The sequence below is a fragment of the Rhinatrema bivittatum genome, chromosome 1, assembly GCF_901001135.1.
Source record: "Rhinatrema bivittatum chromosome 1, aRhiBiv1.1, whole genome shotgun sequence".
Taxonomy (NCBI): domain Eukaryota; kingdom Metazoa; phylum Chordata; class Amphibia; order Gymnophiona; family Rhinatrematidae; genus Rhinatrema; species Rhinatrema bivittatum.
In genome coordinates this window covers 770,737,615-770,763,031 of record NC_042615.1, presented here as the reverse complement: position 1 = coordinate 770,763,031, position 25,417 = coordinate 770,737,615, and the positions used below count along the sequence as shown (strand labels likewise).

Here is a 25,417-nt window from a genome sequence, read left to right as displayed (position 1 = left end):
TCACCCATCATACTGTCTGTTCCATTGGCGGGCGGTGTGCAGGAAGAGGTGCTGAAATGATTTGTGCCGCTACGGTGGAAAGTTGACATTGGAGGAAGACTGGAATTGATGTCTGCTGAGGAGTGTGATGGATAGCTCTGCGGTGGCAAAATATGAAACAGAACACGTTAGAAAAGCAGTATAATTTCCAAACCTACACTGTCTTATGCAAAGAATATTTTCTAATAACATTCATCTGATGACACAAGATTTCTTTTATTATCTGTAAAACATTTAGGACAAATTTCTTTTCACACATACTTTTGGTTTTCACATAAAATGGAACTCTGTTATTGTGAATGCCAATTTATGGAGAAACATATTATGAAAAATCAGGAGAGACCAATTTCCATGTAGAATGGTGCAAAACAGTGCAAAAAAACATGCCTGATACATGCTGCCCGGAATAAGAACATGTATTCATTTACATTATAAACTGTGTCCTTTCTGCATTACATATGTAGTTTGCTCCTTAAAAGTGATGTGGTATATGATAGTCCTTCACCATGAAATGGTTTTCTACTTAACAAAAAAAAAATTTGAAGGAAATATATATTCACAAAAACTTCACTGAAGTCAGTTAGTGGAGAAGCACCGCCAGGTGGTGTTATTTACCAGTGTCCAGCACTGCCATCAGGATGGCTCTCACGTTCTTCCTGCTGCCAAAGATTGAGACCCACCCAAATGGTAAGGATTCATTCTGAAGGAGTGAGAGGGAAGCTTGGGCCACTTTTGATTGGGTGTGTGGGGGGGAGTGTAATCTTAGTGTTGTTGGGTGTAGGTAGGGAGGTTGGGGCCTGGATCGGAAGGGGAGAAAGGAGGGGTTGGGACCTGCATTGGGGAGAAGTTAGGGACTTAGCAGAACATTTTCTCTGCCTACATTATCTTCCGGTATTTTCAATGTTTTAGTACAGGAGTGGCCAACTCCAGTCCTCAAACAGCACTGAATTTAACAGAAGGTCATCCCCCTGAAGAAGTCTGTTGGCAAAACAAGGGTCCCTTGTTGGCGTTTTATGGGGAGTATTCAGTGAGTATAGAGTCTTCTTGGACATTTGTGAGGAACAATTGGTAAGATATTGAGTTCATCGAGAGAGCCATAGTCTTACTTTGAAGGAACCATTTTGATTGTCTTCTTTGGGAGTCACAGACATTGTGTGAGAGTTGTTGAGATGTATGGTGTGAATAGTTTTTAGAAGGTACAGCTGTCATAATGGACATGAAGTTAGCTGTTATTTTAATGTAAACCAGTTATGTTTGTTTAGGGTGATACACACATAAAAAAATCATTGTATGTTATATTTTACCAATTGTTTATCAATGCATTGTGACAAGGCTATAGCTAAAGCCAGAAGAATGCTGGGCTGCATAGAGAGAGGAATAACCAGTAAGAAAAAGGAAGTGATTATCCCCTTGTACAGGTCCTTGGTGAGGTCTCACCTGGAGTACTATGCTCAGTTCTGGAGACCGTATCTCAAAAGGGACAGAAACAGGATGGAGGTGGTCCAGAGAAGGGCAACAAAAATGGTGGTGGTGGGGGGGGGGGGGTGTTCCATCAAATGACTTATGTCCAAATTTTAAACGGCTCGCACATGTAAATTTCGGAGGATATGCGCATGGCCGGGCCTTACGCATGCCGCTTGCATTTTTGGAAGGGCCCGGCCACACGCGTAACCTCTGTTACGCACCGAAGTGCTGGGCCTCTCAAAAGGGGCGGGCCGGGGCGGGGTCTGAGTGGGGAGGGGCGGTGGTGGGCCAGGACAACGCCATTAGACGCTGTCCCGGGGAAGCGTGCACCGGCAGCCAGCCGGTGCACAGAAAATAGTTCTGCTCCAGAGTAGCAGTAAGTATTGAAATAAAAAAATTTGGGGTAACTAAGTAGGGGTTAGGGGTTGGGGTGGAGAGGGGAAAGGGGAGGAAGGGATAGGTAGGGGGGTAGGGAAGCTCCCTCCCAGTCCGCTCCTTAATTGAAGCGGTCTGGGAGGGAACTGGAAAAAAAGGCCGATCATGTCCCTGAACGTAATTTGAAAATTCCCCCCTGCGCGTGTGAGTCATGGGATGCCTGCACATGCGCACGCATGTTTTAAAATCGGTGCATCCATGTGCGTATGCCGAGAACTGCGTGCACATGGATGCGCATGTGCAGATCTTAAAATCAACCCCTTATTTAGGAAAGGTTGAAGGTCCTAAATATGTATACCCTGGAGGAGCAGGGGAGATATGATAGAGACCTTTAGATACCTGAAAGATTTTAATGATGCAAATTTAACAAACCTTCTCCTCTGGAAAGAAATAAGTAGAACTAGGGTCACGAAATGAAACTCCAGGGACGACGACTCAGAACCAATGTCAGGAAATATTTCTTCACGGAGAGGATGGTGGATGCCTGGAATGCCCTTCCGGAGGAGGTGGTGAAGACAAAAACGGTGAAGGATTTCAAAGGGGCATGAGGAAAACAGCGCATGAGAGTAACTTGTTGGTATGGCAGTTACTACTCTTAACCAACAAGCCTTCATATTGTCACTACAGGCATTCATACTGTTGATGTTACTCACTGCTCTCTGCTTTAATGGCAGGGGGAAAAGAGGAAAAGGGGAATTGGTTTTGGACAAAAAGCAATAAGGACATGAATTTTAGGGTCTGGGAAAACAAATAAGCATGGAGGTAACTTGCTGATGGAGCTGTTACCACCCTTAACCAATAAGCCTTGACTTGGATGTAACTCCAACATTGCTCTCTGCTTCAACGGCAAGCGATAACGAGGAATTGGACTCGGACAGCAACCAACAAGGGCCCTGACTTTAACGGTTTGGGAAACTAAGTATGAGGGTAATTTGTAAGGCATGGCAGTTGCCATCCCCTGATGATACCTTTATGGGGGAGCCCTGTATGGCACGGCTGGTGCTACCATAAGCTTGCTGGGCAGATTGGATGGACCATTTAGTCCTTTTCTGCCGCCATTTCTATGTAAATTGTTAAATGTGATATATTACTATTCATCATGTTTATGAGAATACATATTGCAATATGTTAAATATTCAATACATTTTTGCGATATTTGTAAGATGTGTACACTTTTGTTTATATGATACCACTCATTTGAATGTATATTTGAGAAAACAGAGTTGCTTACCTGTAACAGGTATTCTCCTAGGCAGCAGGATGTTAGTCCTCATACATGGGTGACATCATCGGATGTTGTCCAGCAGGGAAAACTTATATAAAAGTTTCTGGAACTTTGACTAGATACACTGAACATGCCCAGCATGCCCTATGCCATGTTTCCATGCGGGGTCCCTCTTCAGACTCGTAACAAAGAATTACAATAAAAATAAAATAATAAACCACAGGAGAAACCCAACTCCATGGGGTGACGGGTGAGTTTCGTGAGGACTAATATCCTGCCGTCCTAGTAGAACACCTGTTACACCCTGTCATGATAAAACCTGGTATAAGGTGGATAAGTCGCTAAGGCCTGGAGCTTGCTGACCCAGCACGCTGAAGTGACCACCACCAAAAATATGACCTTCTAGGTCAGGAACCTCAGGGTCACAGGTTTGCAGCAACTCAAAACGAGATTTCATCAGCTGAGCTAGCACACGTTGAGGTCCCAAACCACAGCGGGAGGCCTTAGGGGAGGCTTCAACTGAAGCAGGCCCCACATGAAATGTACAACTATGGGTTGTACATAGATGAGCATACCATCTACACATTGTTGGTATGCTCCAATTGCACTTAGATGAACTCTAATGGAGTTGGTTTTTAGGCCAACCTCAGATAGGTGCAGAAGGTAGTCAAGCAGTTTTTGTGTGGGGTAGGAGAAAGAATCTAAGGCCTTTTGCTCACAACACACGAAAAACCTCCTCTACTTCAGTCCGTAGCACTTTCTAGTGGAAGGCTTTCTAGAAACTACCAGGACCCGATACACATCTTTGGAAAGATCCAGTGGCTGCAGACTCAGCCTTGCAATATCCAGGCTGTGAGTGACAGGGCCTGAGGTTGGGATGCCACAGCCTGCCCTGATCCTGCGTGATGAGAACTGGAGAAGTCCCCAGACTAATTTGTTTCCAGAAGGATAACTCCCAAAGGAGTGGAAACTAGACCTGCTTTGGCCAATGAGGGGCTATGAAGATCATAGTTCCTCGGTCCTCTCAAAGTTTCAGGAGAGTCTTCGTTACTAGAGGAAGCGTAGGATATGAATAGAGAAGACCCTTGCCCCAATGGCGAGCAAAAGTATCCAAGGCTGGTTTGCCATCTGACCTGTACAGGGAGCAGAACTGAGTCACCTTCCTGTTGCGGGGGATGTGAACAAGTCCAAGTCTGGTGGAAGATCCGATTCGCTACCCCTGGTCAAGTGGCCACTCGTGGGGTCTGAAGACCCGACTCAGTCTGTCCGCTGTGACTTTCTCTGTTCTGGCCATATAAATGGCCCGAAGCACCATTCCATGGGACAAAGCCCAGGACCAGATCTTGACCACCTCCTGACACAGAAGGTACGACCCTATGCCTCCCTGCTTGTTGACATACCACATCACTACTTGCTTGTCTGTTTGGATCAGGACAATTTTGGTCAGCCGATCCCTGAAAGCCCATAGAGCATACCTGATTGCCCGGAGCTCCAGGAAGTTGATTTGACACTGCACTTCCTGAGCAGATCATAGACCCTAGGTGCGAAGCCCCTCTACATGGGCATCCCACCCCAGGGTGGACGCATCCATGGTAAGGACAATTTGGGTAGGGGGAGTTTGGAAAGATATTCCCTGCTCCAAATCTGAGAGAATGCGCCACCAGTACAAGGAGTCCTGGAGGGATGAAGTGATGCAGATGCGATCCTGAAGGTTCTGGGTGGCTTGGCGCCATTGTGACCTCAAAGTCCACTGGGCTCCATGCATGTGTAAGCATGCCTAGGGAGTGACATGGACGGTTGCTGCCATGTGGCCCAGCAGCCAAAATATGTGCCGAACTGACACCTGCTGGTTCTGTTGAATCACCTCTGCTATGGACACCCTGGAATGCAGCAGGAAGGCCTTTGCCTGAGCCATGTCTAGTAAGGCTCCTATGAAATCCAATTAAAGTGATGGGCTGAGGTGAGACTTCGGGTAATTGATGATGAACCCTAATGATTCCAGCACACAGATGGTCAAGTGCAAGGACCGATCTGTCTCTGCTCGAGAGGCACGATAAGGGAAAACATGCACTCCCAGCCTGCGGAGGTGCGCCCCCACCATGACCAGATACTTTGTAAAGACACGTAGGGCCGAATGGCAATACTCTGTACTGGGAGTGCTGTTTCCCCACCACAAATCTGAGATAATTCATGTGACCTGGAAAGATCTCTATATGAGTGTATGCGTCCTTTATATCAAGGAAGGATAGCCAATTCCCATTTTTCAGGAGGGGAATCAGGGTGTCTAGGGAAACCATCTTGAACTTTTCTTTTTTTCAGAAATTTGTTCAAGGCCCTCAGGTCTAGGATGGGACGGAATTCCCCTGTTCTCTCTGAAATTAGGAAGTACCGGAAGTAGAATCCCTGCCCTCTTTGCCCTGGTAGGACAGGCTCGACTGCTCTGGCCATTAAGAGGGTAGAGAGCTCCTGTAAGAGTACCTCCTGATGTACTATTGGCCCCCAAAATGGGCTCGGAGCAGAATTTGGTGGGATACCAAATAGATTTAATCGGTACCCTTGGCGGACGATGGACAGAACCCACTAGTCTAAAGTTATACTGGGCCACCGATTTGTGAAGAACCATAGCCTGCCCCGGTCCAGCGTCTTAGGTACGGGTGATTGGCTGATGCTCTCTGTTTGGGATTTGGCAGGGGCGCTGCCTGGAACGGCCACGAGAGCTCACCCTCTGAGAACGGGATCAAGGGGCTGGAGGATAGTACTTCCTCTCGTGGTAGAAAGACTTCTTCTTCCTATGTTTTGCCAACCTCCTGGCTGAGGAGGGATGGTCTGAAGTGCTGGCAGAGAGTTGTTGGAGGGACTCATGATGATCCCACAGCTGGGCCACTGCGTCCCTCACCTTATCCCTGAAGAGGTTCTCTCAGGTCAGCGAGTCTTACCTATACTTCCGGTCAGGGATCCGAGGTCCGCAGTCATGCCATTCTGGGGGCACCAATTCCCGCTGCAGAGACTCTCGCTGCCATTTCAAAAACATCGTAGGTGGAGCACACCTCGTGTTTTCTGCATTCCAGGCCCTGATGCACCAGCGACAGTAAGGTGTCCTGCTGCTGCTGAGGAAGCCGCTCAGCCGCCTCTTGCACCTGCTACCAGAGGTTGTGAGGGCATTGGCTCATACGGAGCTGGTAGGGGACAATGCAGGCAATGAGCATAGCCCCCTGAAAAACTTTCCTCAAAGGGCGTCCAGTGCTCTGTGCTCTCTCCCCGGGGGAGCTGAAGCATGGGTCTGAGAGCGCTTGGCCTTCTTGAGGGTGGATTCAACCACTACCGATTGATGTGCCAGCTTACGCTTGTCAAATCTGGTACCTGTTGGATGAGTTAAACCCTGTTTGCCTTCCTGGGGGTGCTCCCAGATCCTCAACAGCAACTCCTTAAAGATCTCATGCCCCGGGCCCGCCACAATCTCTTTAGGTGCCTCCACAAACTGAAGGATCTCCAGCATTTTGTGCCTGGCATCCTCCTCCATCTTCAACTGAAATGGGATGGCCTCTGCCATCACCTGCACAAATCCTGAGAAGGTCAGGTCCTCAGGAGGAGACGTCTTTCACTCCTCTGGAGGAAACAGTTCTGAGGGGAGAACTTCCGAGTCCTCTGAGGAGGATTCCACAGTGTCATCTCCCTAGGGATCATCAGGAGCCTCATCCTCGCTGTAGTCCACAGGGGATGGGGCCCTAGGCATTCGGTTTTTGTCCAGAGAACTAGACACTGGTGCCACCGGCACCGGACCCGGCAAAGCTGGATGGGGGGACTACAGGCCATGAGGCCGTCACTGACACCAAGAAGGCTTCCTCCTCAGAGGAGCCGGCAACAACCACCACATTGGTCGGCAGAATCATCAGTGCCCTGCTGGTCATCGATGGCTCCCTGGAAACTGACACCAGATGGGTCGGTAACACACCAATGAGCACAGTGAGATGCTCCAGCAACGTTTCCGGCAGGAAGAGCCCAGGTACTGATACCGTCGATGCATCGACTCAATGCCCCGCAGCGCCCAATCGACCGCTAGCTGGATTCTGCACCAACTCCTCCTCAAAAGTTGCCAATACCAAAACGGTCTGGGAGGTAGGAAGGGTGGCCAGATCTTCCTCGGAACCTCGAGGTGAATCAGCAACTGACATAGGACCGGCAGAGACTGATGCGGACCCCCGGCATCGATGGAGGATAGACACTCCTCGCCATGGGAACAATTTTGGGGCATCACGGCTAGCGCCATAACAAACCTGAGCCTTGCATTATACATCAAAGGCAACTGGTTCTGATGCTTCTTTGGCTTCCCTTGGTGTTTGGCTCGGTCTTTCCCCCCTTGCCGAGGTCGAAGACAAACCCGATGACCTCAACCTGGAGGAGACTGACAAGGGTCAGTCTATGGTGCCCCTATCCGCTCGCGGCACGAAAGAGTGGAGGGCCCCGCTCAGTGTCCATCGGTGCGGCTCCATGGTCCTTAAGCATCGACACCACCGATGCTGATGTCAAGGGCTCGGACTTTCTCGCCCTGAAGAGCTTCTCCATTTTGTCGAGGTAGAAGACATGATTGAAAGGTACAACTGGCAGTACTAGACAGGGAGAGCCAGCCTCGCAGGCTACAGTCGCTCACTGGATTAAGGAGCTAGCCAAGGCTGCATACGTGGATTCTGGGAAGCCGTTACCTAGTCAGATTAGGGCTTATTCCACTAGGGCTCAGGCAGTGTCATGGGCAAAAGTTAGATTGTTGTCTCCCATTGACATTTGCCGAGCTGTGACGTGGTCCTCCTCACACACCTTTTCCAGGTATTATCGTCTGGATGTGCAGGCCCAGGAGGATACAGCCTTTGCATGTGCGGTTTTGTCTGGACACCGGGCAGCCTCCTGCCCTATGAGGGAGTAGCTTGGGTACATCCCACTTGTTCTGGATTCATCTGACTGGATGCTAAGAAATGAGAAATTACTACTTACCTGATAATTTCCTTTTTTTTTTTTTTTAAGAAGTTAGATGAATCCAGCTTCCCTTCCTTGGCTGTCAAATGATTGTATTATAGTCCTCCTGTGTGGCTATGTGTTAGAGATTACTGGTAAGTAAGCAGCTAAGTCCATGACAGCTGAAAATCCAGCAACCGGACCAAGGCACAATTCTGAGGAACTATGTAAATCACCTCAGGAATTCTCAAGTAAGGGAAGGACCTTATGGTATCACCCAGGAGAGCGGGGCAAATTATTTTTCTCCTTTTCTCAAATCAAAGCAATCCCCAGTTTGGAGATGCACGTCCACCATCTGCTGGAGACGGAGACTATTAGCAGGCTGATGTCACTGGAGGGGATTATATACTGTGACGTCACTTTGCTCAGTCTGGTAGGAGAGCGCAAACCCACTTGTTCTGGATTCATCTGACTGAATGCTAAGAAACAAGGTTTATTCAGAGCATAAAAGGTAACAGAATTTCTTCATCTTCATTAACTTGAACATAGTAATCAGTTCAGACAAGATTACAGATCTTCCTGATCTGGGATTCACAGCTCTCAAGCCCACCTACCCATACACACACACACACACACCCACACCACCCGTCCTTCCCAAGCTTCTTTCACATACCCCCTCTCATTTTTTCCCTATCCCTTAGCCTCTGTCTGTTTCACACCTTCACCTATCATCTTACCCCCGCCTCCATCCTCTATAAGAACCACCTTGCCTTCCAGCCTCTGTAATAACTCCCTCTTTCCCCAGCATCTATATTAACTCATTCCTTCCTTTTCTCCCTTTAGCTTCTGTAATAAACTCCTCCTTCTCCCTTGCTCTCCCTCAAGTCTAATATTTCTTTCCTTCCTTTCCCCATTCCCCCTCCCCCAGCCTCTTTAATAACTCCCTCCTCCCCATCTCAGCATTTGGTCACTGCAAGTTGGAATTGGGTAGCATATTAGGCCATCCTTCTCTTCTGCCAACAGAGGAGAAGGACAACGCGGCCTGATGTACTACAGCTCTCCACTTCCTCCTCATGCACGCAGGCATGTTCGCACAGGGAGGGGGAAGAGTTGAGCAGATTTGACGTCATCTCTACTCAGCAAAGCTGGATCCAGCTTCCTGGTTTCCCATGGCAATTCTGCGGGGAACTGCACATTCCACAGAAAGGGGCAGATTTTACGGCTCTTCCCACACCCACAGAATCATGGGAGACCAGGGGCCTTGAGCATAACTATATCACACACACACACACACATTCCCACTTGTTCTGGATTCATCTGACTGGATGCTAAGAAGTGAGAAATTACTACTTACCTGATCATTTTTTTTTTAGAACAGTTAGATGAACAGTAGGTGAAAGAACCATAAGTGAAATTAAGAGAGGATTTCGTAAGCTGTATTGGAGGCCAGCCAGTCGCTCATAAAAGGTTTATTTTGCTTACTTACGAAGAAGGTTTTATTTTTATTTTTTTATTTTTTTGTTGCATTGGTGAAAAGACCGTGAAATCAACTTCTGCAGTAGACCATGGAAGCTACAACAAAAGGTCAAAATACAGAAGCAGTTTGGCATTAAGAAGTTTGAAATATGTTTGTTCATTAATTATTCCAGGACAGGTCTGGTACAGTCAAAAAGGACTGAACTTGATGGATTACAATTTTCTCCTTTTCAACATCAGACGCAGTAAGCATTTGTCCAATAGGCCACGCTCAGTGTGACATTAATGTGCACAACTACTGCGCATGAAGCAACGAGCCTCTTCCACTGCAAGCAGTAAGAAAAGCAAGCTCACATTTAATGTGTGAAGTGACGGGTTTAGAATTTTGCTGCTCCTAAGGCACTGTTGGTGCTGTTGCCCATCTTTTTCTCCCCCCTCTCTCCATTCCCTCTTCTGACAACCGAGCAGAACATCTAAGGCACAGCCTTCTTTAGTCTGCTCCAGGGTCACCTCCTCCTCTTAAGTCCATGACAGACAGGAGAACGGGATCAGGATTAAGGAGCAGAGTGGCTTTTCTTGGCTTCCTGCTGTGCGCTGTGGCCTCCGGAGGGTTTGGAGCAGGAAGCAGCCAAAGAATAACCAGGAGTCAAGAAAAAGAAATACAGTAGACTCAGGTAGGATAACACATGTGTCCCACAGTCACCCATTCTTGACAGATGGGAAGCCAACAAGTATACCCCCCCACTCAATTAGTTCATCAAGTAAATCATTAAAAAACAGGATCACAGTGGGCTCTGGTAGAATTAGACCTGTAACAAGGAGACACACACAGTATCAAATGCAACAGGAACATAAAGCCCTCCCTATATTAACTGAAAAAATTCTAGAGAAAAACATTGACGTGTTACCAGAAAAGAGAAAAAAACAATGCATGCAGAATTTCAAGATCCATAACCAAAAGAAAAAGCTAATTGAGATGGATAACTCTGTCATCAATGGTACAACTGCAAAAGGAAAGAGTAAAGTGAATAACAAATCTCAACTAAAGTCTCATAAGGAGTACAGGAAAAGCAATAACCATAAAGAGAGTACCTGGAAAGCTATGACTACAAATGCTCATAGTTTGGGAAATAAAATCCCAGATCTGCAGGCCCTAATGACAGAGGCAGAACTGGACATCGTTGCTATCACAGAGACATGGTTCACAGAATCTCATGATTGGGATACAGCAATACCAGGCTACAACTTGTTAAGGAAGGACAGAGTGGATAGAAAAGGGGGAGGTGTGGCTCTTTATGTCAGAAATAATATCCAAGCATCTGAGCTGCAAGGAAGTTGGGGCAAGGAAGAAGCACTATGGGTCAACCTAAAAACAGATGATGGAGCATCCATTTATATTGGAGTGGTTTACAGGCCTCCAAACCAAAAGGAAGAGCTAGACAGAGATCTGGTTGAAGACATCCATAAGATAGGTAAGAAAGGGGAAGTGATGATCGTTGGTGACTTTAATATGCCAGATGTAGACTGGAAAATCCCATCTGCAGAATCTAAAAACAGTAGAGCAATAGTGGATGCCATGCAAGTATCTTTGTTCAAACAAATGGTATTGGAACCCACGAGAGAAGGAACTATTCTCGACTTAGTGCTCACTAATGGAGATAACGTCTCCGATGTCCAGGTGGGCGCCCACCTCAGCACCAGTGATCATCAAACGGTATGGTTTAATATCACTAAAAGAATATGGAAAAGAAGCACAAAGACCAGAGTTTTACAGTTCAAAAACACAGACTTTGAGGAAATGGGGAAGTACCTAGAGGAAGAACTAAATGGATGGGAAAACGAGAGAGATGTGGATCAGCAGTGGACCAATCTAAAAGGAGCAATCGCCAAGGCAACTGCTCTATATGTTAGAAATGTAAAGAAAAGCAAAAGAAAAATGAAACCTATCTGGTTCTCAAAGGAGGTGGCTGACAAAATTAAAGCTAAAAGAACTGCATACAAGAAATACAAAAGATCCCAAAGGGAGGAGCACAAAGAAGAATATCTGATTCAACTGAGGGAGACTAAGAAATTAATCAAGTTGGCAAAAAGTCAAGCGGAAGAGAGGATTGCCAAGGAGATAAAATATGGTGACAAAACATTTTTCAGATACATCAGCGAAAAGAGAAAAGTCCAAAGTGGTATAGTGAAATTGAAAGGTGGAAATGATCAATGTGTGGAGAGAGACGAAGAAATGGCAGAAATATTAAACGAATACTTCAGCTCTGTGTTCACTAAAGACGACCCTGGAGAAGGACCATCTCTACACAACAAGAAACTGGAGGGAAGCGGAACAGAGGAAAATCCATTTACAGTAGATAAAGTATGGGAAGAGCTAAAGAATCTGAAAGTGGACAAAGCCATGGGGCCTGATGGGATTCATCCAAGGATACTGAGGGAGCTCAGAGATGTGCTGGCGGGACCGCTGTGCGACCTGTTCAATAGATCCCTAGAAACGGGAGTGGTGCCGAGTGATTGGAGAAGAGCGGTGGTGGTCCCGCTTCACAAGAGTGGGAACAGAGAGGAGGCTGGTAACTACAGACCGGTTAGCCTCACTTCGGTGGTGGGAAAAGTAATGGAGTCACTGTTGAAAGAGAGAATAGTGAAATATCTACAGTCGGGAGAATTGATGGACCAGAGGCAGCATGGATTCACCAGAGGAAGATCCTGTCAGACAAACCTGATTGATTTTTTTGACTGGGTAACCAAGGAATTGGATCGAGGAAGAGCGCTCGATATCATATACTTGGATTTCAGCAAAGCTTTTGATACGGTTCCGCACAGGAGACTGGTGAATAAACGAGAAGCTTGGGAGTGAGTGCCGAGGTGGTGACCTGGATTGCAAATTGGTTGACGGACAGAAGACAATGTGTGATGGTAAATGGAACCTTCTCTGAAGAGAGAGCGGTTTTAAGTGGTGTACCGCAAGGATCGGTGTTGGGACCGGTCCTGTTCAATATCTTTGTGAGCGACATTGCGGACGGGATAGAAGGTAAGGTTTGTCTTTTTGCGGATGACACAAAGATCTGCAACAGAGTGGACACGCCGGAAGGAGTGGAGAGAATGAGACGAGATCTAAGGAAACTGGAAGATTGGTCGAAGATATGGCAGCTGAGATTCAATGCCAAGAAGTGCAAAGTCATGCATATGGGGAGTGGAAATCCGAATGAACTGTATTCGATGGGCGGGGAAAGGCTGATGTGCACGGAGCAGGAGAGGGACCTTAAGGTGATGGTGTCTAATGATCTGAAATCGGCGAAACAATGCGACAAGGCGATAGCTAAAGCCAGAAGAATGCTGGGCTGCATAGAGAGAGGAATATCGAGTAAGAAAAGGGAAGTGATTATTCCCTTGTACAGGTCCTTGGTGAGGCCTCACCTGGAGTACTGTGTTCAGTTCTGGAGACCGTATCTTCAAAAAGACAAAGACAAGATGGAGGCGGTACAGAGAAGGGCGACCAGGAAGGTGGAGGATCTTCATCGGATGACGTACGAGGAGAGATTGAAGAATCTAAATATGTACACCCTGGAGGAAAGGAGGAGCAGAGGTGACATGATACAGACTTTCAGATACTTGAAAGGTGTTAATGATCAAAAGACAACGACAAACCTTTTCCGTAGGAAAAAAATCACCAGAACCAGGGGTCACGATTTGAAGCTCCAGGGAGGAAGATTCAGAACCAATGTCAGGAAGTATTTCTTCACGGAGAGGGTGGTGGATGCCTGGAATGCCCTTCCTGAGGATGTGGTGAAGACCAGAACTGTGAAGGACTTCAAAGGGGCATGGGATAAACACTGTGGATCCATAAAGTCAAGAGGCCGCCAATGAAGAGTGGGTGACTCGCCAGAATGAGGGCTACTGCCTGGAGTCAATACCCTTATTAAATAAACATACACATGCTTACTGTGACTCCAACATCGCTCTAAGCTTCAACAGCAAGAGGAAATGTGGAAAAAAGGATTCACACTCACAAAGAGGGGAGTAGCTGGCTTGTTACGGCGGTTACTACCCCAAATCAAATAAGTCTGATACTTCACTTTCAATGCATATACAGCATAGTTCTCAGATTCAACGGCAGGGGAGAAGAAAAACCGATACTTCACACATCCAGCAGAGCTCTGTGCTTCAACGGCAGGGGAGAAAATGAGGGTTCGCACTCACAAAACGGGGAGTAGCTGGCTTGTTACGGCGGTTACTACCCCAAACCAAATGTGCCTGATACTTCACTTTCAATGCACATCCAGCATGGCTCTCTGCTTCAACAGCATGGGAGAAGACTGATACTTCATGCGTATCCAGCATAGCTCCCTGCTTCAACGGCAGGGGAGAAGAAAAACAACCAATAAGGGCTGTATAACATAGGCTGGGTAAAACAAATAAGCATGGGTGTAGCTTGCTTATTGCGGCGGCTACTACCCCGAACTAATCAAGCTAGATATTTCACTTGGATGCAGCTCCATCACTGCTCTCTACATTAAAACTGGGGGTGGAAGGGAAATAGAACCAAGAGCTAAGAGAAACAGATAAGTATGAGAGAAAAAATGTGTGAAGCTTGCTGGGCAGACTGGATGGGCCATTTGGTCTTCTTCTGCCGTCATTTCTATGTTTCTATGTTTCTATGTTTCTCTGCTGAGTGAGATTCAACAGAACTGGGAGGCAACACATTTTCAACTGGCCTGCTTCTCTCCCCCCCCCCCCCCCCCCATAATTTTTCCACCCTAGACACAGGCCCGGCTATGTGTACTTCTATACCCACGGCTCCCATCGGCTCCATATTTTCAAAGGGTCAATCTCTGGCCTGTTTCCCTTTCAAAACAAGTGTGCAGGGACCTGTGAACTTGTAAATTCCTCAGGAAATTTCAAAATTGCCCCCAACTGTACTGTTCATTAACAAAAGAAACTTAATTCTTAAAAGCACACGCATTGAAACATAATGAAATCACATCAGGAATCTTTGCTCAATCTGTTGGGCACAGCACTATATATCATAGTCACAAATCCAAGTTTCAGATCGGGTTACTGCTCCATTCAGAATATAGTCTTTTTATTAATTACATGAATTTCGTACATCTTGAACAAAATTTGAATTACTACCAAAAAACAGTTTTAAATGAACAGCCGCTCAAAAAGATGATGTAAAGGTGCTTATAACAACAAAGGAACAAGGTATGTAGTGACAAATCAATATGGAGAAAGGGGACAGGAAAAGTCATCGCCCATCTCTGTGATGCCAGCATGCTGTCTTACCAAGCGCTCGTGTGGATGCAGACTGCAGTAGCTGCTAGACTGTGGAATATGCGAAGAATTGCCCAGCATCCCTCCATATCCAGGTTGGTTTATCCCACTGGAGGAACTCCAAGGATCACTGCTGTGATGACCATCTGAAAAGTAGAAAGAATCAATATGGCTTCCTTGAAGACATTGTACCATCTACATCATTATAAATGTTTTAACACAATACAATGAACAAAGACAGTAGTAACCAATAAATAAAATAAATCCAGTTAATAGTTGAAATAAATTATCATTCTGAATTCCCTTTTTTGTCCTAAGCTTTGTTGAATTGCTGAGGAGATTTTAGTGTTTGCACTTTCATTTAACCAGCCTCACCCAGTATATATCTATCAGGGGTGTGCAGGCCAAAAATATTATTTTGTGTTATGTTGTCTGGGGGTTGATTTTCATTCTAATTAATGTTTTCCCCTTGAGTCTTTTTTTTTTTTTACATTTTGGAAAGAGTACACACTATTTCTGAATAGTGCACACTATTTTGCAAATGGTGCGTACTGGTTCCAAATAGTGTGCACTATTCAGAAATAGTGCGCACTAAAAATCATATAAGAAAAACACAAAATTTTGTCGGTTTTTAGCATTTCGTTTTGAAAACAAGAAACGACATAGACAATGTCATTAACATTGTCTATGTTATTTCAAATGAATGCACATCCCTGCCTAAGTAAATTGGTATGGTGCTGTATTTATTTCCCCTTGCAAGCATTTCACTAACACAAGTAAAGCCTGAGTAAATTACGAAGAGCTCAATATTAGACTTAACTAACTAGAAATACCTAATTGTTCAAACTAGCTGATCTCAGGTCTTCTGTAAAATAAAGCCCTGATAGCAGCTGACATGAGGCCAAATGTTTGGGAAACCTCACTTTTGAACTGAGTCTAATATTAGGAAAGTGTGAAACGTTTCCATGGAACCAGCTGCAGAAGTCATACTCTGAAATAGGATCTGAGTGACACAACTTTCAAGACTAAATTTGATGTTAAGCATTTTGCATAAAAGGAAATCAAAACCATCTTTAGTATCAGGAGAAAAAAAAAGTTAAAAACAAAACTAAATTTAATAGTCAAAGAGGTCCATATTCAAAAGCATTTAGCCGAATAACTCAGAAGTTGTCCATCTAAATGAATTTTTCAGCAGTTAGCTGGCTAAAATTTAACCAGCTAAGGGGGTCATTTTCAAAAGCAATCGCACACGTGCGATCACTAAATGGGGGCGGAGTCGGCCCCCGGAAGAGTCGGGGCGGTACCAGAGCCGACGCTGCGGAGATATCGCTGGCGGCGAAAGGTAAGGACCCTTATCGCCGCTAGTTTCGCGCCGAATAACTACACCTTTTATGATGTAGTTGTTCGATGCGAAAGCCGGCAGCCAGCGCACCGCAGTGGTGCGATGGCTGCCGGCTTTCGCAGGCCCACTCCCCCCCCCTCCCAGTTACTGCCGGATTCTCTAAGGTCTGCGACCTTAGAGAATCCAGGCCTAAGTTAGGGGCATTTCCAGGGCGTAACTGGGAGGAGTTGAGCTAGTCGGATAAGTTACCCATTTATTCCGATATTCAGAGTTAGCTGGCAAACTTATCCAGCTAAGTCTGGTGGGGCCAAAGAGCAGTTCTAAAGTTAGTTGGCTAAACTAGCTCATTAACTTTAAGACAGCTCGCTCTATTCAATAGTGTGGCTGTACTATTTAATATACCTCCAAAGGTATATTTATTTATTTTCTTACTAACTTTGCTATCTGCTATCTGAATATGGGCCTCTGTATTTCTTGTGCATAAACGATCAAGGGCAACATGAAATGCTAACAGATACTATGCTCTCTCCAGTGCCTGCATCATGACTCTGCCAGTAGCACAATTCTCTGGCAGTCCAGCCCACCATGTGTGTACCCTAGCTAACTCCCACACCCCCATTCTTGAGCCCCTCCCCTCTTCTCCTGAGTAACCATGCTGACATGGAATTCAGAACAGATACGATAATATTATATTGGCAATGCATAGCTGCAGCATATACAGAATTCTAAAATTAACAAGCCCATCATGCTAATGCTCAGCCTTTAGCAAATCATCACAATATACACAGTAACCTCGTAATAGGGGCATCCGATGGAGTCCTTAAAAGTGGAGGTATATGGCAATTTCAACGGCTCGGGATTGCTAACGTCTGCAGGGAATTTAAATCCCCCTTAATTGAGGCAGAAATAAGAAAGTTAAACCCAACCCCTCTGAAATCCTTCTTGTCTAGAACAGGGATAAGCAATTGAAATGGAGAGGCCGTCAGAAGCTACTCCTCTGTCTCCATCTGTCACCATCACAGTTAGCACTGTAGTAGCAATTGATGGGAGAGTGGATGACCCCCTTCTCATTCACAGAAACCAAGGTATGGACAGACCCCCCCCCCCCACTCTCCCAATTACAACTCAAAGAAAATACCCACAACTATGCTGCTGATGGTGAGGGGGTCAGAAATAGCCTTTTAAGGCTGCCTTGAATCCCAGTCCCCTAGCCATATGCCACAGGTTTTCCACAATGTACCCTACTGAGTGCTCCAAATTCTGCAACAGGTTCCTGTAGTGACTCCTAAATTACTCCTCACTCTCTTAGTACAGCTCCAGCAATGCTTACCCATGGGGTAACCTAATGATATGTATGGCTCCTAAATCATATTATATATGGAGCTATTACGATTCTCTTCTGTAACGAACCAATACAGTAATGCCTTATACCAGATAAGCAGGACTACATGGTATTGCGATACTGGCTTGTAAAACAAATGATGCTAAGCTCTCTACATTCCATCCACTTGCTTCATTTAGATTGCCACAGCAATAAAATACTGCTGAGAGCCATATTCACCTGGGAATAATCTAGAGGCAGAGGATACTCGTGGTCAGGATTCATAGGCTGACAAATAATACCATATGAGTAGCACACGCATCCGACATAGCTGCAACTCTGAATTCTACTCCCTGGGGCAATCAAGATATCAAGCGATGTGTCTAGCAACTAGATAACATCCCAGAGGCCAGTGGAACTCTTTTGAAATTTGCATGCATTCCCACAAGCATTTAACCTCCAAAATGTAATATGTAAAGACTTGCAATGACCGTGCATCAAATAATATCAGAGGAAACAAGTAAGGTCATAAAACAATGAGTGAGGTTGCTCAAATAAATACTTTTTACAAAAACTTTCCAACAAATGCTAACGGTATCATACCTCATCTTATCATAGGGAACCACATTATTAGCTTAATATATTTCACAGGCTTAAGATTGAGATGTTGTAATCATTTCCCATTAGTAAACATTTTTGTGTTGTGCTCAGTATGTAACACTGAAGTATATCTGATATCCAAAAATCACAAATTACAAAAAGAACAAAACAAGCTTGCACACTTATCTGCATCAAAGTGCTGCAGGAGAGGAAGAGATGAACACAAGGAGTAGGAAGCCAGAGAGAAAAGACACCATCATACACTTAGCATTTAAAAAAAAAACAAAAAACCCACACAATTATTTAAACAAGAAAATGCTGCCCTAGTGTCACACAAAACCAGTCCCCTAAGACAACAGGTTTGCACACTTGTCCACCTCAAAATGCTGCTCAATTCTTCAATAATGAATAATATATCCCAAACTATCCTACCAACAAAGGTGTTACAGATAATTCAGACAATTCAATAGAATGGAACTATTTCCGATTTCAAACACTGCAAAAGGTGCTAGCTGTATGACAGCATTAGGATTCGTTGGGAACTTTTTGTAAACATTATTTAGTTGAGCAGCCTCATGCGGATTGTTTTATGACCTTACTTGTTTCCTCTGGTATTATATGCAAAGATTTCCCTGTCCAGAGATGCATTTCACAGGAGTATGTGAGTTTTAAACAACTTAGTCTTGTGCAGTAAACAAGAGTTTTCAAAACAACTTATGTGTCTCATATACATTATATACATTGACCCAGAGAGGAGCCACTGATGTGAATATAGCAAATGAGTCAGAAATCACTGAATTTGGATGGGTGAGCACCTCACAGCCTGGTGCCATGGACTGGTCATGTCCAAGGCAGAGCTATGTGATGGGAACCAGTTTCTTTCGGTGAAGTATGTCATCTATCTTCATCCCAAAGTAACCACTGAAACAGGATTATGCTCCAATAAATCAGTAGGCGCGGGTGAAACAGTTGGGCTTTCTTGAATGCACATAAAGGGGTAAGGAGATGCAGCAAAAGCTGAGATGCTGGTGCCAGTCACCTGGCTGAGTTAAAATGCTGCACCTCTACCATCATTAAAAGTCTTTCATCCATGTAAGAGTTAGCATTTGTCTAGTTAAATAACTAGTTCTGAACCAGTGAGAGAAGTTATCCCATTTCCCACGTATCCCTTGCTGTACTTCTTATATATATATATATGCGGCTATGCACAAAGGCAACTTAAGCATTTATTTGGAATAGTGTGCTACACGCTAAGGCCCTAGTGTCACACAAAACCAGTCCCCTAAGACAACAGTGTGTACAAGCTAAAATTTGCAAGTACACACATATAAAAGAAAGAATTTCAGCTGCAAACTGGCCTTAGGTAGGCATACAGGTAATAGTGTGGTATGATCGCCACCAGGTACTGTCCATCACGTGCTCACAGGGATGGTAACTTTTAAACAGGTGCTTGGGGTGCATGTTCTAAAATAGGCTGAACGTGCACACATGTGCCTATGTGCGCAAATGTCGCTTCTACCGTGTAAATGGGGAGATTTTATAAGACACGCGCACCCGAGCCACGGATAGGACTCCCAAGCCCCCCTAATATAATAGTTTCCTTCCCCCCTGTTAGCCTTGACCCTTCAAACCCCGCTGATCTGTGCATATTTTTTGGTTTTAATACTTACACGTCATCCATAGTAGAAGTAAAGTTACTGTGGTTGGGGACCCCGGCGCGCGCTTGTGTGCGTATGTATTAACATACTGGTTTAATTGAAAAATCTGTCCAGACCACGCCCATGCCCCGCCTCTTTTTTTAGAAAAATATTTCTGTGCATGCAGCGGGAGATACATGCATGCTGGCCCGGCATATTTGCGTATCTCCTGGTTTTGGCACACGCCAGGCTTTTAAAATTCACCTTTAAGAATAGAATTTAATACCTGCCTCAAGGCAGTGTTAACTTTTCAGTGGGCATGCTCAGCTAATAGGGTGCATTATGGGTTATTTCTAGAGGAGATGGAGCTATTAGAGTAGGAGATGTGTAGAGCGGAGGACAGGAGAGAGATGGAGGAGAGGAAGAGATGAACACAAGGAGTAGGAAGCCAGAGAGAAAAGACACCATCACACACTTAGCATTTAAAAAAAACAAAAAAAAACCCCACACAATTATTTAAACAAGAAAATGAACTTACAAAGAAAAGGTTCACAGAAGGCAGCTGTTTTTCAAACACTGTTCTACACTGCATAGCGCATATACCCAGTGTTGAAACTATTGCAAAAAATGGCCCCCTTCTACATGTTTAATCCAACACCACCATGATTGTACGGAAATGTTGCACTGTGGTGTCAAATGATACAAACTGCAGTGAAAACAAGGCTGCAGCAGTGGAGAGGTAGATCCCTCACGGAAGGCACTAATTGAGTACTGGGAAGGATGGTCATGAGGCAGCCTCTTCCTACCCAAAGCCAGAAACCTTTCTAGGGTCTTTCTATTTTTGGCCCATGGCCCTTCGAGGTAGACACGCCTGCCTGACACGAATGGAGTGAACACCATGCAAGTGAGGAAGTGGCTTCAGTAGAAGGGGCACAGATGCCTGAACTTGCATTGAATGCCACTGTATTCAGCGATGGGGAGGGGGTTTACACCTATGTGATTGTGCATAGCTTTGGATTCAGGCCATTTCTCTCAGAAAAACTGCTCACATCCAATAGCAAGTGTAAATGTGGGCAGGTAGTTTTCCTAGGGAAATCTCAAAGTGAAAGCACGCACCTAATTTCACTAAGAAAATTACTGTAAAATCCAGAGCAAAAAATACCTGCGGCCCTTCAACCAATGCCGACAGTTACAAAATTATCCCAGAACATGCAAGCTATTATTTAATCTTTCATCTTAGTCAAAACTATCTCATAACTTTTTTTCATTATACTTCTTTCATCCAAATTAATGAATTCACATTTAATTACAAAACATCTAAACAGAAGCTAAGAGGGGTTGGCTGATATTTCAGAATTTATCATTATCATTTATAATTATCATTAGTTGTGGAAGGCATGGCCTAGTAATTAGCACAATGGGCAGAAAACCAGAGAAACAAAGGTTCATATTCTGCTTCTCCCACTGTGCGCTTAGGTAGGCCACTTTATCTCCCATTGCCTAAGTTATCTACTTAAATTGTAAGCTCTTTTGGGTAGGTACTAATCTATTGCATGTATTGTACATTTTAAGTCAGTTTTATGTACTTTGTCTACTATATACTGATTCATTTTATGAGTGGTTTTTTTTTTGTATCCTGCCTCAAATTTTGGAGGGTATGATAAATAAGTAATTTTAAATAAATACATAAAATAAACGCCTGAATTCTAAGAACATAAGAACATGCCATACTGGGTCAGACCAAGGGTCCATCAAGCCCAGCATCCTATTTCCAACAGTGGCCAATCCAGGCTATAAGAACCTGGCAAGTACCCAAAAACTAGGTCTATTCCATGTTACCATTGCTAGTAATAGCGGTGGTTATTATCTAAAACATCTTAATTAATAGCAGGTAATGGACTTCTCCTCCAAGAACTTATCCAATCCTTTTTTAAACACAGCTATACTAACTGCAATAACCACATCCTCTGGCAACAAATTCCAGAGTTTAATTGTGCATTGAGTGAAAAAGAACTTTCTATGATTAGTTTTAAATGTGCCCCATGCTAACTTCATGGAGTGCCCCCTAGTCTTTCTATTATCCGAAAGAGTAAAAAACCGATTCTCATCTACCCATTCTAGACCTCTCATGATCTTAGACCTCTATCATATCCCCCCTTAGCCGTCTCTTCTCCAAGCTGAAAAGTCCTAATCTCTTTAGTCTATCCTCATAGGGGAGCTGTTCCATTTCCTTTATTATTTTGGTCGCCCTTCTCTGTACCTTCTCCATCGCAATTATATCTTTTTTGAGATGCGGCGACCAGAACTGTACACAGTATTCAAGGTGTGGTCTCACCATGGAGTGATACAGAGGCATTATGACATTTTCCGTTTTATTCACCATTCCCTTTCTAATAATTCCCAACATTCTGTTTGCTTTTTGACTGCCACAGCACACTGAATTGACAATTTCAATGTGTTATCCACTATAGTGCCACCACTGCAGTGGTGGCACTATAAAAATGGGAAGTACAATTACTATTTAAACACACAAGAATAAAATAATAATTCTAAAACTTTATTTCCTTAGGAATAATCATATTCCTTTTCCACTTTCAGGCCTTTATTGTCTTCTAGATTGGTCTGTTCTAGCTCAAGTTCCATTCCAGTTCTCCTCCTCAAGGTATCTTCTCGTCTATACAATATTTTCATATCATAGTAGGACTTCTTATTTTTTTTGCGGAGCATACTCAGCTTAACTGCCCTTAACTATTTTCGTGTTAGGAAAAGGTGCAATTTTCAGCACGGTTTACTCTGCAGTTCTGCGTCAAACTAAGCAATTATTTCTAGAACTCTACTGCTCCTCCTGCAAGAACAAGCAAATTCGTGTTCCATTGTTGGCATCTGCCTTATTTGGAAATCTGATAACTGGAGTGCATGGATGGCCATGTAGAAGAGACCTCTGCCAGCCCAACAAACTACCTGGGAAATGTCTGAACTTACTCTACACTCTGGTTCTGCTGCTACATCGACAATCATAGCCAGGAAGAGATTTTAGAAAATATATATTTGAGACCATAGATTTCACTCTTTCACGAGTGAGCCTTCAATATGTACTCTCATTTCGAGCAGTTTCAGTAGTAGGGTAGAAATTTTCAAAGGCATTTATATGGGTTAAGCAGTGCTTTACCCACATAACTGTTGCTTTTTAAAATGTCCCTACATGCATGTGAATACATTTATTTGTCTACAGCGAGTATGTGCACAAATTTTCACACATACAGAGAAAGGCAGTCCAGGAGTGGAGTATGGGCAGGATCAGGATTTACAGGCATACATTTAAGTTTCACCAAGTGTGCAGGTAAATTCTGACTGGAAAAGTATGCACACAAGTAGCAGATGCAGATACGTATGCAAACTTTCTCTGATTCAATTTTCAAAAAGAAAATGTTGTTGTAAAGTCTGCAGGTAAAAAGTGCCAGCAGAATTTAGTTACCTGCTTTTTTTTAAAAGCTGCCCCCTAGATGCAAGGTACTGACATCATATTATACAGTATATTAATTTCTCTCATGTTAGATGTTAGATTATGTGTTGGGTATTACTTTTAGAATACCACTATAATGAGGCAGTATTGGCCTTCACATATGCTAATAGAAAACACATCCAGGAAATCTGTAGGGTACAACAGAAGATCCAAATGCATATCCAAAGAAATGTTAGCAAAGTTCATGAATCAAATCCCTTGGACCAGGGAGGTCCATGCTGATACATGATTCAGATACACAAATATGTTTAAGGCCAGTGACTTCAGATAAGTAACTAAGGAATGTATCCTCAACAACATGGGCAGCTGGGAATGTCTGGTACTCCTCTCACACGCACTCTCCTTCACACAATTTGAGACAACATGACAAGTCACCAAAAAATCTACAAATAACACAAATCTGGATAACAAGGACTGCAGTTTTATTTAAGAAAAAGCAAGATAGTAACCTCATCCGGCTACACAGTATAGGGGAAATCTCCCACACCAAAGGCCTGGGTGGCTCATCTACCACATCCAAGCTATATGAACCACTTGCAGCCTGGCCGGAGCTTCAGGCACTACCTGGTGGAGTGCTGACACAAACCCGACTGGTGCCCCCTCTTCAGGGGTGACAACTCCCATCACAAACATACTGCCATCATCCGGAGAGCCAATCCCCAAGTCGTGCCACAGGCTTACCAGTATCTCATTGTGTTTGCTACCAGCCAGGCAACATTGATTTTGGTAAGTAATGGTTTGGGTACCGCCCTCTCTACAAAGCGGGGGAGGGGGGGGGGAAGCATACAACAACAGCATGAAGGAATAATTTAAGAAACAAGTAAGAGGCTAAGTGGGAGGTTGGGTGCAGGATGGGGAGCACCATGCACTCCCCTCATTGTCCAGCACAGGAAGACTACCCCAAGCAAGTTGAAGGTTTCTGAATTTAAACTGAACCCTGATAAAAGTGAGGCCTTGCATATATGTGAAAGAAGGCCATCCGAAGCACATGTAGAAAAGATAATTATTGAAAGGGTACCAGTTTATTTTAAGAATAATGCTAAAAGTTTAGAAATATTGTTGGATTCATCCTTTTTTTTTTAAACTTAAGCTTAAGCCGTAGCTAAATCACCCCTAGATTCATCAAAATGAGTAATTAACACCTGTTTTGAGGGAAACTTTAGAATTACTGCACCATGCATTGGTAGAGAGAGAGAGAGAACCTATCTACAAGGCCCTCACAGTAGTGAAGTATTTATATCTCTATAGGAGGGACATCTAATAGGTCGAGCTGAGGTGTTGGTGGTGGTTAAGCGTTTAGGAGCCAGTTTCGCATCCATCAAGCTAGGATGAGATAACACAGTACAAAATTTCATCTTTGTGAGACTTTCCTCACTCCAAATGATGTCAAATCTTCACCAAGTTGTACTGTGCTGTTCGTACATCTCACTCTATATGTGAAACTGGCCCCTAGACCACCACCAATGGGCTAGGGGCCAGTCTCTCTCGCCCGCCCCCCCCATGGCCAGAATGCAATTTATTGTGAATTGCATTATGGCCATTTCAGGCATATCGCACAGCCTAACGCCAGGAAAAAAGGTGTAGTTAAAACCATGTGATAATGCCCCTCATTTAACTAAATCCACCTTGATCCCACCCCTCCAAAAAATTTGCATTTGTGTCGTGCGTTATTGTTCATAACGCATGCGTTATGGCATTATCGTGTTTATTGATGAATGACATATTAGTCTTTTTCCATTTTTCTAAGATTAGGCATATTATTTGACAAAGGTTACTTCAGCATCAATACTCTATGCATTAATTCAATCTAATTTAACTTACTGTAACTCTCTTTATATAGGATTATCTAAGAAAAGTTCATATAACTACAGTTAGTGCAAAATGCACCAGACCGGCATTTGAAAATTTCACAAAATTTTGATAGGCTTGCTCTAATTTTAAAACCATTGCTTTGATTGCCATTAGAACTCCATTTTTATTTAAGGTTTTATCTCTTATTTTTAAAGTTTTACTATAGCTGCCCCACTCTATTTGAGAGACCAATATAAACCATTGTGTTGTTTATATTCATCAAATTATTGCCTTCTAAAAGTTCCTAGTCCAGCTGAGATCAAATTGATAAGAACGGAGAAGA

General features: G+C 44.1%; 1 protein-coding gene across 6 annotated transcripts in view; it reads right to left on the bottom strand.

Moving 5' to 3' along the window:
- The window catches only part of TCF4 (transcription factor 4), an 815,154-nt gene that overhangs the window by 146,534 nt on the left and 643,203 nt on the right, over nucleotides 1–25,417 (bottom strand). For all 6 annotated transcript variants that reach the window (XM_029579771.1, XM_029579775.1, XM_029579788.1 and 3 more), the window contains 2 exons: nucleotides 14,873–15,006; nucleotides 5–137 (listed from right to left, as the gene is read on the bottom strand). In XM_029579771.1, coding sequence (XP_029435631.1) covers nucleotides 5–137; nucleotides 14,873–15,006 — 267 coding nt within the window. The remainder of the gene's footprint in view (nucleotides 1–4; nucleotides 138–14,872; nucleotides 15,007–25,417) is intronic.